The 14,215-nt window shown below is 51.9% G+C and overlaps 1 protein-coding gene across 2 annotated transcripts in view; it reads right to left on the bottom strand.

Moving 5' to 3' along the window:
* Window positions 1-625: 625 nt before the first annotated feature.
* The window catches only part of SEMA4D (semaphorin 4D), a 58,899-nt gene continuing 45,309 nt past the window's right edge, over window positions 626-14,215 (bottom strand). Inside the window, exons 13-18 of one of the 2 annotated variants that reach the window (XM_049769554.1) lie at window positions 11,919-12,088; window positions 11,514-11,557; window positions 8,429-8,635; window positions 4,801-5,010; window positions 1,941-2,038; window positions 626-1,495 (exon numbers count right to left, since the gene is read on the bottom strand). In XM_049769554.1, coding sequence (XP_049625511.1) covers window positions 1,469-1,495; window positions 1,941-2,038; window positions 4,801-5,010; window positions 8,429-8,635; window positions 11,514-11,557; window positions 11,919-12,088 — 756 coding nt within the window. In that variant the 3' untranslated portion in view covers window positions 626-1,468. Of the gene's footprint in view, window positions 1,496-1,940; window positions 2,039-4,800; window positions 5,011-8,428; window positions 8,636-8,875; window positions 10,991-11,513; window positions 11,558-11,918; window positions 12,089-14,215 lie in introns of those variants that run through there. The other variant, XM_049769553.1, reaches the window with a different exon arrangement.

Genomic DNA, 14,215 nt, shown 5'->3' with positions numbered 1-14,215 from the left:
TTTGCATGCATGCTTGGGTTTGATCCTTGGCATCCTATGTGGTCTCTTGAATACTATTAAGGGTGATCCTTGAGTGCTTAGCCAGGATTAACCCTGAGCACTGCTCGGTACAACCGCCAAATGAAACAAAACAAAAAGAATTCTGTGGAATCCATTCAGACAGACCTCTGAAGAGCAGACAGAAGTGAGCTAGTAGGTAAACTACAGGCTGCATGCACTGGACTTGCAGCAGCTGGGTGTGAGTGGGGAGCCCTGTCCTTTCCTTTCTGCCTGGCTCTGCTCTGTGGCCCACACTGCATGAGCGGGGGCTGGAAAGGAGCGATGAGAAAATAGTTTGCAAACCTCTGCGGGGAACATAAGTTCTGTGGGGGCCCAAGCTTTTCTGTACATGTGTGTAGACTCAGTTTGTATGGGAAGCAGAAAGAAATTGTCAACAATTGTGGGAATCCTGCTTCCCAGAAAGTTTGATGGATGCCTTGGTCATGGCACCACTCCTGACTAAGCCATCACTGCAGGTGACATCTGTGACCAGTGCTGTGCTCAGGAATTGCTGGAAGCAGCAAAGAAGCTACCTTCTCCTCCCATCCCACAACTGACTCACACAACAGTTCAGAACTTGGCATTTATTTTGTCATCAGTGATGACAGTAAGCCTTACCCCAGACACTGGACTTCAGGCAGAACTCAGTAGGTCCAGGCTTTACCAGTTTTGCTGGGCTCTGCCCTGGGCACACATTTGCAGAAAACAGCCCCAAGGAAAGGTCCAGATCTTGTGAGTGACTGAGTTGGCTGGACTCCATCAACTGTGGCAAAATCAGGGATGAGTCCCAGAAAAGCTACACTCCAGTACAAGTAGTACTCTGAATTGGGTAGTGCAGCAGGGGTGTGTAGAGGCATCTGGTGGTGAGAGCTGGGCTTTTCTCAGGAAGGATGTAAAACAATCAGCCTGTGAATCACAGGGTCAATCAATATTCATGAGTCAAGCTATGACCACAGAATGATCAGTGCTCATGAATTAGGCTGCAGACAATCAGGTATATTCGCTGTGAAGGACTGGGATTGGCTGGGCCCACTAGAAGTGGCTTTTGGTTTCTGATACAGTCAGGAGAACTTCGTCTGATGTTCTGGAACATGAGAGGCAGCTTAAAGACGCACACCCAGGTGGTGCCTCTGAAGATGCCAGAACATGGCACCCATGTTCACATTGCACAACTTTAGGGTTCAGTGCTAGTCTGTGAGCAGATGAATGGGATGATGTGGGAGAACCATCACTTCCGGCCCCTGTCAGTATTCTCACCATCCTGTGGGCTTCAGGGGTAATGGGCTGACCCAGGAGATTTGTAGGCCTGGCCTCCTATGTCTTCTTGCAGTGCTGCATCTGGAAATGGGCCTTCCCAGGCTGTTGTCCAACATGCAGCTGTCCTGCCAGCATCCTGGGTCACTTGACACTCCTGTGTAGAGCTTGGTGGCTAAAAGGCATCTTGCTCACAGCGCTCCTGAAAGGACAGGAGGGACCCTTCTGACCCAGTCTCTAGAGCTCAGCCCTGCAGTCCAGGCTCACATGGGACTCTACTGGGATCCAGGGAAGGGGGCCCTGCTGGAGGGGACCAGAAATGCTGCTGAGATCTGGGAGTTACCAGGCTCAGAACACAGAAGCCTTAGGTATCTCCTGCTATGGGCCTACCCGCTCCCTCCTCCCTTTTATATTTTCCCCTCCATTCCTCTCCTCTTCTGCTCTTCCACCCCTTCTACTTTCTCCTCTCCCTTCTTCCCCCTGACCTCTCCCTCCCTTCTACTTTTAGAGACCAGCTACCAAAAACCAGGAGTCCCCCTGCACAGACTGTCCAGGCACCCCCGTCCAACTTTCCTGCTTTGTCCAGGGTGACAGGTCCTAGAGATTCCCCGGAAGTCCAGCACTGCTCGGGGAGCCCAGCCACGTACCCAGGCCTTCCTCCAGCCTTGCAGCAAGCGGCCATGCTCACCCACCAGGGCTCTCCAGGCACTGAGCTCACGCTGCCACTGCTCCTGCAGGGCTGTCTCTGTAAGATATACAGAACCATGCAGGCTTTCATTTCCAGTGCCCAAAGCCACATAGGCCTGCCACAAGGCTGAAAAAGCCATGGCTACCACTACTCGGCCTCCCCGCCCTACCTGCCAGTGTTCCTGCTCCCAGCACAAGCGGCACTATTCCCCAAGATTCCCCAAGCTGCTATGATACCTTTAGTGCAAAGGAGAGAAATGCTGACCTCATGCCTCAGAGGGTGGGGGGACCAGGAGCTGAAGCCCACAAGTCAGTGTGACTAAGCTAAGCAGGGCTGGGGTCCCTGTGTTCTAGGGATATTCCTTCCACTTGAGGGATGTGGCAGGGGTGATTTTCTGTCTGGGTGGTCAAGTATGTGTGCATGGAAAAACTTTTGGAAAGGTGGGTGGGGGTCAATCCTGGTGATGCTCAGGTCTCACTTTCAGCTCTGTGCTTAGGGATCACTCTTGATGCTGATACGGGATGTCGGTGATTGAACCCAGGTGGGCCCAGTGCAAGGCAAGCAAGCACACTGCCCACTGTACTATTGCTCTGGCTCCAAGAACAGAATGGGAAAGAGCAAAGTGAACATAGTGAGGGACAAAGACTTGATTCAGTAGATCCAACAGGTTCCAGGTAGCTACAACCCATAAATGCCCAGAAGTCAGGCATTGCAGCTGCTGAGAAGCTTAAGCCCAGCAGAGGCCATGCCCATCCTCACTCCAGAAAGTATGGCTGATCTTAAAGATGTCTGAACACGAACTGAGTCTGGAGCCACCATAGGCAAGGGCCTTGCACTGGCAGTACTGGGATCCAGGAGCTGAAGCCCAGAACCTTTATCCCCAAATCTGTAGCCAGACTCTTGTGTATCTGCTGTCTGTCTCCTCTGCCTAGCCTCCAGGTTTCTCTAGCATGCACATGAGAAGTGCACAGAAAACTAGTCTGCCGGGCCAGAGCGATAGCACAGCAATAGTACACTGCCTTAAACGCAGCCGATCCAGGACCGGCCTGCGTTCAATCCCTGTCATGCCATATACCAGTGGTCGGCAACCTGCGGCTCGCGAGCCACATGTGGCTCTTTACACTTTTAATTTGGCTCTTCTGTGTGGCTCTCAAAATAAATTTCAATCGTGGTTTTGGCGAGATTTGGCTCAGTTGAAAAAAAAGGTTACCGACCACTGCCATATACCAGACAGTCCAGAGCCTGCCAGAAGCAATTTCTGAGTGAGTAACCTGAGCACCATTGGATGTGGCCCCAAAATCAAAAAAAAAAAAAGAAAATGAGAACTGCAACTACAGTCTGTTGGTCTGAGATAGGGCCTGACACTGCATTCTAGGCTGACTCAGATTTGATTCTTGGCATCCCATATGGTCCCCTGAGCCTGCCAGGAGTGATTTCTGAGTACAGAGCCAAGAGTAACTCCTTGAGCACTGCTGGGTATGGCCCAATAAAACCATATGTATGTGATACACACACAACGTAAAAATAAAGGCAGCTTTGAGAGAGAAAAACCCAATGTATGAGATCAGAGAGATACAATGGTAGGGCACTAGCTTTGCACAAGGCTGATCCAGGTTTGATTCCTGGCATATGGTCTCCTGAGCACTGCCAGGCATAATTCTTGAGTACAAAGGCAGGAATAATCCCTGATCACTACCAGGTGTGACCCAAAAAACACAAAAACAAAACCTAACCAATGTATCAATATACTCAGAGGGAAAAGAATTTTATACATCTGTAAGAAAAACAGGACATGGTAAGAAAAGAACAATAAAACGGCCACAGGAGGGAGTGGAGTGATTGCCTTGCATGGGGCCAATCCGGTTCTATCCCACACACCTTGAGTCATGTGGCCTCTAAGCACAGAGCCAGGAGTAATCCTTGAGCACTGCTGGGTATTCCTGGAATGAGATGAACTCTCAGGCATGAGAGGCTTTCCTGGGAAGCAGAGGGAAGGGAAGAGGAGAGGTTGATCAACAAGATCAGCCCGTGCATGCCAATATCTTGGAAAAATTTCCAGGCAGAAGAGTTAGGTAGAAAATGGAAAAAAAAAAAAAAAAAAAAAAATCTTCCAGAATTGAAGGGAGAGTAGTTCTTCATTTGTGGACCAGCCAGGATAGAACCATTGAAATTTCATGGAAATATAGTGTTTAGAGGAAGGGTAGGCGGGGATGAGCTCAGCAGGAAGCACATCACAGGCTTGTGTGAGTCCCTCTGAGACCCCTGATAAAAGGAAGGGGGAGTGGCAGCTTTGGGGAAAATGGGTCACACATAGGCAAGTAGGGAGGGGCTTCAGGTTGGAATTTAAAACGCAGGCAGGATTTTGCTCCTGATAGAGGTCTGGGTTTGCTCCCTGACTCCCCTTGGTGCCCGCAGGGACCACTTCTTGAGCAAAGTCCAAAGGTTCAGTCAGCCCTGCTGAGCCTCTCTCACTGAGGACAGCAAAGCACAAGGTCAGAGCAGCGGCAATAGGCACATCTTAGCAGGTGGTGGCTGTGGAGGCTGCCAGAGATTGTGTTGCATGTCTGTGTATTTGTCTGTGCCATATGGGATATGTGTAGAGTAGTTTAGTGTGCTGTGTGAGCATGTGTGCATGCATGTACAATGTGTTTTGAGGTGTGTGTGGTGTGCATGGTGCACTGTCTTTATGTGTGGGTATATAATGGTGTGTGTTAGTGTGCATACCTGAAGGGAAGGACATGCAGTTTAGCGACACCTGGACACTCTTGCCGTGCATGGTCACCTGCCCTGGTGTCCCTAGTGGGCTATGAGGTGCTCACCGTGCCTCAGGACTTGCACCCACACGGTGGAAGTCATACTCCTGGTGGCAGAGAGGATGGAACAGCGGTACTCGGTGCTTTCCTGGACAGCATCCCGCAGCCAGCTGAGCACAAGGGCCCTGCCACCGGGCAGCGGAAACGTCTGCACAGGTTCACATCTCTCCAGCTCACGTCCATTCTTCTCCCAAATAATGCGAACGTCCGCAGGACCTGGTGGCACAAAGACCATCTCCACCCGCACCCACCCCTACTTTGGGACTATAGGAGACGGGGCAGAGCAGAAGCCACCCAGTCAGTTGCTGAGGGGACAGGTATGGCTCCATCCTGGCCCTTCGTTGGGACAGTTTGCAGAGTTCCCCACTACAAGCTCTGTGACCTCTTGGCAAAAGTTTCAGGCTTCCGAGGGCTCCTGCTCCTGAGCACCTCATACTGTCTGAGAGTAGAAGTCCTGAAGCATGGCAGGAGGGCCAGGGCCTGTGGGTGGCCTGGAAAGAGGCCGGGAGATCCAGCCCGTAGGAAGCTCATACCTAACACCCCAAGAGGCTCAGTGGTCGTTGCTGGATTGACCTGGGGCTTCTAGACACGTGGGTCAGCCCCAAGTGCTGTCCTCCAAGGGACAGGCTAATGTGCCCCATTCAGGAACAGAGAGATCTGTGGTGGGCATGACAGACTGCAGGATCCTGGGTGTCTGGCCTGCCTCAGCCTTCAGGGTCTGTCAGAGTTGGGTGGGCTGGGCCCTTCTCCCCATAGCTCATGGGAAGGAACCCTGATCCCTGCTATTTCAGCAGTCACCATGAGCCAAACTAATATCTGTGCCAGTGGTCCAGCCTCTGATCGGTCTCGGCTGTGAAAGGCTGGCCTTGTGCAGGCATTCAAACATGTTACCAGGACACCCACTAACCCAGGGATAAAGAACCCCAATGTTTGCAGCAACCTACAGTTCATGGAGCAGAAATCTCAACACATGCACAGCAGCCAGGAGTACAGCCACATCTTGGGGGACAAGGAGGAAGGGGAGTCCTCTGTTACATTCAAGAGGGGGGATTTCAGGTCTGAGTTGAGCTAACCTAGTGGATTCCTGGTCCCATCAGGAAACTATGACCAATCCACACCAGCTGTTGAGCCTTGCTCAGGCCCTTCTCCTTATCTGCCTCTTGTGGTTTTCCTGTAACCTTCCTCTGCAAGAAAATCAGATTCCCCAACAGGACTCTTCAGGGAGGTCCACACATTTCCACACATATGTATGTGTGCATGAGTATCCTGACACACTTGTGCTATGTGTCCAGAAAAGATCTAAGATGGGGTCTAAGTTGTGTCTCTTGTAAGAATGTTTCACTGGGGATCTCAAGAAGGGCTTTGTGATGCTGGGGCTTCAAGCAGCAGCAGAGCTTGTGACTGGCCTAAGTGAGGCCCTGTGCTGGATCCCCACCACTACTAACATAAAATCCTGGAGCTGGAGAGATAGTGGCAGTCAAGTGCTTGCTTTGCACATTCCTGACCCAGGTTCAACCCCCAACATCTCTGAAAAGAGACAAGAGTAACACTTGAACAAAGCTGGGTGTGCCCCTAAAAAATAAATTTCTGCTCTTCCTATTTTCCTGGTGTCCAAATTCCCCGCTGCAAATAGATGCTACATTTATAACAAAAATAAATCACTGCTTGGAAGAAATGTCCCATCAGTTCTGAAGAAAATTCAAGAAGGCAGTAGTAGCACTTGGTTCCAAGGACAAGTGCTGAGGTTTCCCGTGCATAGTGATGGTGTTTCACAGTCTTGCTCTCTGCAATTTCTCTTTCCATCCCTATGTAGTACTCTGACACCTCTTGGCTGGGTCCTAGGCACCAAGTGGCTCTTCCACCCACATTCGCCCAGGCCCACCCTGAACTGTCTAGGCCTTTTTACTTCACACAGCCATTCCCACTGGTAGGCCTGGGCTGCCTCTAAGCAGCTGAACATATTCTCCCAGGAGTTCAGACTATCTTTGGCCCCTGGAGTCAGTTCTACAAAGGCTACGACTCTTCCCACAGCCCTAGCCCCACACTACCGAGGGTGACAGGCAACACCAAGGCAGGTCTCAAATTCATGGAAGGTTCTAATGGACCAAGCCCCCAAAAATCTGGGAGGTTTCTTGGTCCCGAGACCCAGGAGTTGGAACATGAGGAGTCCCCAATTTATGGGGAGAGGCGAGTTGGGGAAACAACCTGGGCACCATGGCCTAAGCATCACGTCTCTAACCACTATTGAGTGTTAGAAGGATTTGAGTACTTACATTCCATTTATCCTTTTAAAAACTATCCAGCTCGTCTGAAGGCAGAGATTCAAGAGAGAGATAGAAAACTCAAGTTAAAACCCACTGGCTGGGCTGTACATCAGGGGGTAGAGTTGGGGAGGGCAGCAGCATGCTCGGTCCTGCCCCTCTAAAGCCCAGATAGACTTCTTGGGAGTCCTGACTGTGCTCTGATCTAGCAGCTCTGATCTAGGAGCCAAATGCTCATGGACACCCCAATTCCAGCTAAGAGGGGGCACACAGGCCCATATCTGATAGCCAGGGGCTCTGGTGCATGCCTTAGGGGGCACAGCAGAGTCCTGGGGTATCCTCTCTGCCATGTGACCAGTACAGAGCCTGGCAACCAAACAAGGAGGATCCGGTGTACAGGGCTTTCCCAAAGAGGACGCAAGCCCCTGCATCTGCCTTCAGGGCCTGTTTCTCCTTGCCTGGTGATTAAGCACCTTGTATCCAGCGTCTGGGGCCAACAGTGGCCATGTGGCTGCATATCCAGTTGCAGAGACTACACAGCAGTTTAAGGAGCCATCCAGAATGAGGCACCAGCGGCTAAACACCCCACAGCATCACAGAATGTGTCCAACAATTAAGAAAAAGGGGGAAATAGCATTTGCTTTTCCTGCTCTATTGGCCTCTCTAACTGGCATTTGTTTGCTGTTGCCACCAATAACCACATGCCTAGCAATACCAGGAGCCAATGGGCTTGCAATCTTGTTTTAGACCATTGGTCTGGGGCTGACCCGGGGTCAGTAGCCAGCATCCCATCTGGTTCCCTCAATACCATCAGGAATGATCCCTGAGCATCGCCAGGTGTGGGCCCAAACCAAAAATAAATAAACATCCCTTGGCAAATCACAAACAGTCCTTTTAGAGGCTCTGAGCTCATAAAAACAAAAACGTGAAATTAAGAGTTAGAGTGATAGTACGTAGGTACTTGCTTGCACTGGTCCTCCCAGTTTTGATCCCTGGCATCCCATATTATCCCTCTGAGGACGACCAGAGCAGAGCTCCAAAACCAAAACCAAAGTATCTAAAATCGCACCGCTTGTGAGCAGACACAGAAGTTCCCAGAGTCAAATGACCCAAGGAACACAGTCAATCGCAGCAGGAAAGCCTGGGGTTTTTCTGGGCAGGACGCAGCCTTGTCCCCTAAGCCTGGAGAATGACCAGGGCAGAGTTGCTGCAGTCCAGAGCCTCCATCTGTCAGCTACTGTCCTTAGGAGAAAAGGAACAGGGGGTGAGTGCCCTTTGGTTTCAGGGAAGAGCTTCTCGCTGCCCACCATGGTCACGAGGGTTGAACTTAGCTGAGGAAACAGGCCCCGCCACCCAAGAGGTGCCCTACTCACCTGTGGCCTGGCAGAAGAGGTGGAAGTTTCCCAGAGCATGTACATGCTGCATCTGGTCGCTGAGCAAAGGTGACAAGAAGGTGACCCCCGAATTGCTGTCAGGCCACAAGCCTGAGGCTGGCCTGGGGCCTCGGGGAGAGGACGCTGAGTCAGGGCCCAGACAGGACAGAGAGGAGCCCCGAGGAGAGAGGGGCAGAGGAGCAGAGGCTGGAGATAGGATAGAAAGAGAGAAAGAGGAGCTGAGGAGTGGCAGTTAGGGGCAGGAGTGCCAGGAAAGGAACAATTCTGGAGATCAGCAGCACACACACACACACACACACACACACACACACACACAGGAAAGGAACAATTCTGGAGATCAGCAGCGCACACACACACACACACACACACACACACACACACACACACACACTGCAGCTTCCAGCAGGCAAATAACATGCATCCGTGTCCAGGATATAAGTGTCTAGTTTATTTGATTACTTTGCAAATGTATACAATTCCAGGTAGAAAAATAAAAACAAAGTAAATCTTATAAAACACGAACATGACACCAAAACAGTCCTTTGGAGCTGGGGGACTTTCCCTGGCTGAACACAGCTGGGCTCCCTGCCTGGAAAACACTGGCTCTTTCACTGGGCCAGAGGGCTGTGGCAGGGGCCTCTCTGGGTGTAGGGATCTCCCTTGCCCCTGCCATCAAACAGGTTCCAAGGGCACAGCACATGAGAGTGAATGGGGGCAGTGGGTTGAGGGAGAAGGAACAGATGGTGGCGCTGAGATGACCTGACAACTTTTCACTGGCCTGGTACGCAGAAGGGACATACAGCTGGGCTGACCCCCCAGCTCCCCCTTCCCTGGTGCAGGTGTGAAAATCTCCCACCTCCTCTCCCCCTTGAAAAAAATGTCAAAGAAGAGAACAATAACAACAAAAAGTACAGAAAGAAAATCTCTCTGAAAACCAAGTTTCCCTCAAGGAATCAAATAAAAAAATTTAAAAAGTTGCCTGTGAGCTGGAGAGATGGGTTTTGTTTGTATTTCTAAAAAAAAAAGTGAAGAGAATGCATTTAGCAAAAATAAGTTTATCCCTGAGAATCTGAAACAACGTAAGTCCTATCTTTATTCTGACAGAAACATAATCTAGTGGCGGTCCCTCTTCAAAAGATTAAAGCATCTACACTTCAGCAATTAAAAGAAAGAAACCAAAACGATGACCTAATAGACCGACATAAGTGAAGCCAAATCCTAAACTTAATTAAAATAAAAATTACAGAGAAAAAAAGGTCCGTGCAAATCTGGGCAACACACGATAAGTTACCAATCTGATAAAACTAAAACATTATTTCCAATCTGGAATTAAATTATCGTTCAGTGGCTGTGATGGGATCAGGGGCGGACGCAGGGGCCCGTGGTGGTCCCATTGTTCCCATCCCTGGGTGAGGACCCCGTCCAAGTACTCCCAGTCCCCCAAGTCACCTCAAGGTTGGGTCGGGTTCACTGTCTTCCCAGAAAACAAAGACACCACATTACACGCTTGACCCAAGAGAAAGAGACACAGAAGACGGAGGTTTGTGACCACCCTGATGTACCAGGGGACCAAGAAACAGAACAGGGAAGACCAAGAGCATACAGGGCTGATGCCTCAGTCCCCGTCGGCATCTGAGTCGGCGAACTTGAGCTCGCACTTGACGTCAAATGGCCGGTCCCGGATGGGGAGATCGTCCAGTTTCTGTGAATCCTCGCGGTCGGTGGGTGCCCGGCTAGCCATGGTGTCCTGCTCTGTCTCATAGCCCGTATCCAGGGCTGGCCTGGCCTGTGTGCCATTGTGCTGGGAGTAGCTGCCCTGCTCCACCAGTGTCTCCTTCACACTCTGCTCACAGTCGGAAAAGTCAGGCGCTGGCTCCTTTTTTCCCAACAGTACAGCTGAACGAAACTTGAGGCATTGGCTGGGCAGATAGCCCTTGTAGCAATTGTAGGAGAAGAGGCTGAGGCAGAGGAGAAAGAAGAATAGGAAGAGGAACATGAGGAGGCGGTTGTCACTGGACTTGAGGTACAGCGTCTTCTCCGAGTGCAGCTGGGGCACTGTGTTGATGACTATCTTGTGCTCACAAGCGGTACTGGTGGGCGCTGAGCTGGCAGGCAGGGTGGCAGCACTGGGTCTGGGGGCTCGTGGCATGGGGGTTTGCGGAGGGGAGTCCTGGGTGGGCCCCCCGAATGCTCTGGGGGTGAGCTTGCTGCTTTCTGTGCGGGTGACAGGAGGGCGGGAGGCCGGCATGGTCTGAAGGGGTACCCGGACCTCAAGGACGTGCTTGGCCAGCAGCTGCAAGACTGTCCGATTGCGAACCTTCTCTTCGGACAAGCACTGGTATACCCCACTGTCCCCCTCGGACAGGTTGAAGATGAGCAGATTCTTCCTGCCCAAAAGGCTGTATTTGGGGCTCTCGGCCGCGACCACGCCATTCTGGAACTTCCATACCACCCGTGCCAGGTTGGACTTTTGGGAACATTTGAGTTCGGCTGTGCTGCCGTGCTTGAGAAAATGCTGCCGGAAACTTTCTTTAAATTTATCTGGAACATCAAAATAAACGTGCACACTTGTCAACAACCCCGCTCGCCAAGCGGCTGCCACCTTCTAGTTCACAACTAGTTCAACGGGCTCAGAGAAGAGGACATGGGGTTGTACCCACTGGAGCAACAGGAATCTTCCAGAACCACCAAGAAGATAGTGGAGCTTTGGCTTGATGAGGAGCCAAGTCGAAACACCCTGGCTGGGCTGCCGGCAGACGATGTGAGGGCCAGTCACACCAGCTGCCAGCGGGGCTGGGGTTAGCACAAGGAGCCCCCTCCCCACGTTAAGCGGAGTGAGAAGCAGCTCAAGAGTGGCTGTGAGAGTCAGACCAAGGGATCCCCAGGGTCAAGAGACACATTCAGTGTGGCTTCACACGGTCTTCTCTGCAGCAAGGGACCCAGAGTGCACTGGGGTTCCAGCCAGACTCGTGTTCTAAGAAAAGAAAGCAAACCCTACGGGCCCATCACCTCCCCAGGCCACAGCAATGCCTGTCTCCAGATGGTAGCAGTGGGAGAAACTTACCTGGGCAGCTGGACACGTCTCCACTCATGTCCTGGATCAGAGACCTACAAGACAACCGCAATCATGCAAGAGGTCCTGCCAGTGCACAAAAGCACATTTTCCCCCAGGGGCGGGGCATATGCATGTTGAGCAAGGTGTGTGCACAAGGACTTCCCTAGAGGGCAGGGCCTGTTCATGTGGGGAGGAGCCTACTTTCCTGTGATCATGCAAGAGGTGCTCAAGGCACCCCCAGGGCAGGGTGTATGCATATAGGGCAGAGCATGTGCACTTGGCACTTCTCTAGAGGGCGGGGCATGTGCCTGTGGGGTGAAGCCTGCTTCCCAGCAAAGGAGAATGTGTGGGGTGAAGCATGAGCTTGTATGGTAGGGTGAATGCTTGTAAGTGGGGTACCCGCGCAGCTCCTACCTGTGGGAGCTGTGAGTCTCATTCAGGGACACACAAGTGGCCTCCGCGGGGCTCCAGGCACAGTAGGGGTCTCGGGCCAGCACGCAGTCCTGGCAGGAGCTGTGTTTACAGAAGGCCACGGGGACCTGCACTACTCCTGACTTGGAGCCTGCATAAACAAACTTCCGGCCCTGTGGGTGTGGAACAGGAGAGTGGAAGGCAAGTTAGCTGGCTCTGGCCTCCTCCCTCAGAACCGGTGCTGAGCAGGGCGCTGAGCAGGGTCAGACCCCAGAGGACACTTTCGGAGGAGTTTCCGTGCAACCCTGAGGGACACTGGCCTTTGTCCACAAATTTCCTCGCTCTTGACTTTGGCCAGAGATTGATTCTGCCTCTCAGGGGCCTCCAAAGCTGTCTAGGACCTCTGATCGCCAGTGGAGGAGTGGGAATCTGGCCATGGGTACAGAATGTCTTAACCAGATCAGACACCATGGCACTGCTATTCCAGAGTAAATCACAAATGAATAAACCACATAAATGAGTAAACTACAGTCATGGAGTCAGCAAACTGGGTTCACAAGTGAGGGTGTCACATCCTCAAGATCCCATGTACCCTGTACGGGTACTCAGAACTTCTCTCCTTTGCCTGGGAACCCCAAGTACACTTGCTGAGGTTCCCTAAACACATCCTGGTTTGTAACCCCACCCCCAATGCCCTTTTTTGCCTAAGCTTTCTTTTGTGATATTAATCCCACCTAGATGATCAGACCCGCCCACACCTGAGATGGGACAGGCTGTTTTAAATAAAGAATAAAAAAGTCAGGCTTGCGGGGAGGCGAGAGAGAAGCAGAAAGGCAGAGATGGGGCCAGAGAGATAGCATGGAGGTAAGGCGTTTGCCTTGCATATAGGACAGAGGTTCAAAGCCGGGCATCCCATATGGTCCCCCGAGCCTATCAGGAGTGATTTCTGAGCATAGAGCCAGGAGTAACCTGAGTGCTGCTGGGTGTGACCCAAAAACAAAACATAACAAAAAAGCAGAGAGAAGCAGCAGAGAGCTCAAGAGAGAGACTCATGGCGGACAGAGCCATGGAATAAAAGCAAGCTGATTTGGATAAAATTTTAACTGTTTGTGAATTATTTCTCCTCTACTACCCTTCATCAGACCCGTCAGCCTCAGGCGTTAGAAACATGGCGCCTAGGGCAGCCTCACCCAACATGTGGATCTCTTTATATTTTTATTCTACACTGGTTGGCAGCAGAAGGTTCACATCCAGCTCGGATTTTATACTGAGATGAGACCCGATGTCTGCAGAAGAGCCAGAGTGGCCATGAGTGCAAGAGGCCATCTTCCTCTGTGCCCTCACCTCTCTCCATGTCCCCTGCCTTCCTCTGTGACCATATCTCCCTCTGTGCCCTTCCCTCCCTCCATGCCCCCACTTCCCTTCATGCCCCCATCTGCCACTGTGCCCCTACTACCTCCCCTTGTGCCCCCTGCCTCCCTCTCTGCCTCTTATCTACCTCTGTAATCCCCCTTATGAGGAATGGGCATTGAAGGGAGGAAGCAGTGCCTCTTCCAGGATGGACACTACAGTTAACCTGTGGAGGCCAGGTGAGCTCAAGTTAATACAAAGGAGTGGGAGACAGACTTTCTGGGTAAGCACAAAGGGCCAGCAGGGCCTCCCAGAAATCTTGGTCAGGTTGAGAAAGCCCAATTAATGCACTGCAAGTGCCCAATCTGCTCTCCCTAGCACCCTCATACCCGCTCCTAAGTAGCAGCCAGGTGCACACAGGCAGGCCCAGACCCTGGCAAAATGTGGCACCGGACACTGCAGGATCTGCCTGAGGCCCCCAGGCAGAGCAGGTGGGGAAGGCATTCCCTGTAGGGTCAAGGTCCTTCCCTGCAGGGCCTGCCTAGAGCCTGAGGGATGGGATCACTGCTGGGTACAGACTAGACAGGGAACCCTAACAAGAAATGGGGAAGCTCATACCAGAGGCAGGACCCAGCAGAGACACCCAGGGTCTCCTCTTCCATCCCCTCTAAAGAGGAGGAAACTGAGGCAGGGTGAGTGCAGTTCAGCCTTACTGCCCCAACACCTCCCAGACATATATCTAGCTGTCCATTCCTGGCCCCATCCCCAAGTGTGGCAGGAGCCCAGCATCCATCCCAGGTCAAATCCACTGCCCTGTGTGAGGTTCTCACACAGTCCCACTAATCAGGGTTGATGCTTGTGTGTGTGTGTGTGTGTGTGTGTGTGTGTGTGTGTGTGTGTGTGTGTATTTGTTGAAGGATCTGGGGCCACTCCTAGACACCTGCCTAGCC

The sequence above is a fragment of the Suncus etruscus genome, chromosome 3 (assembly GCF_024139225.1).
Source record: "Suncus etruscus isolate mSunEtr1 chromosome 3, mSunEtr1.pri.cur, whole genome shotgun sequence".
NCBI lineage: Eukaryota > Metazoa > Chordata > Mammalia > Eulipotyphla > Soricidae > Suncus > Suncus etruscus.
Note: the sequence above shows the minus strand (reverse complement) of the source record. Positions and strands in the feature narration are given on the sequence as shown.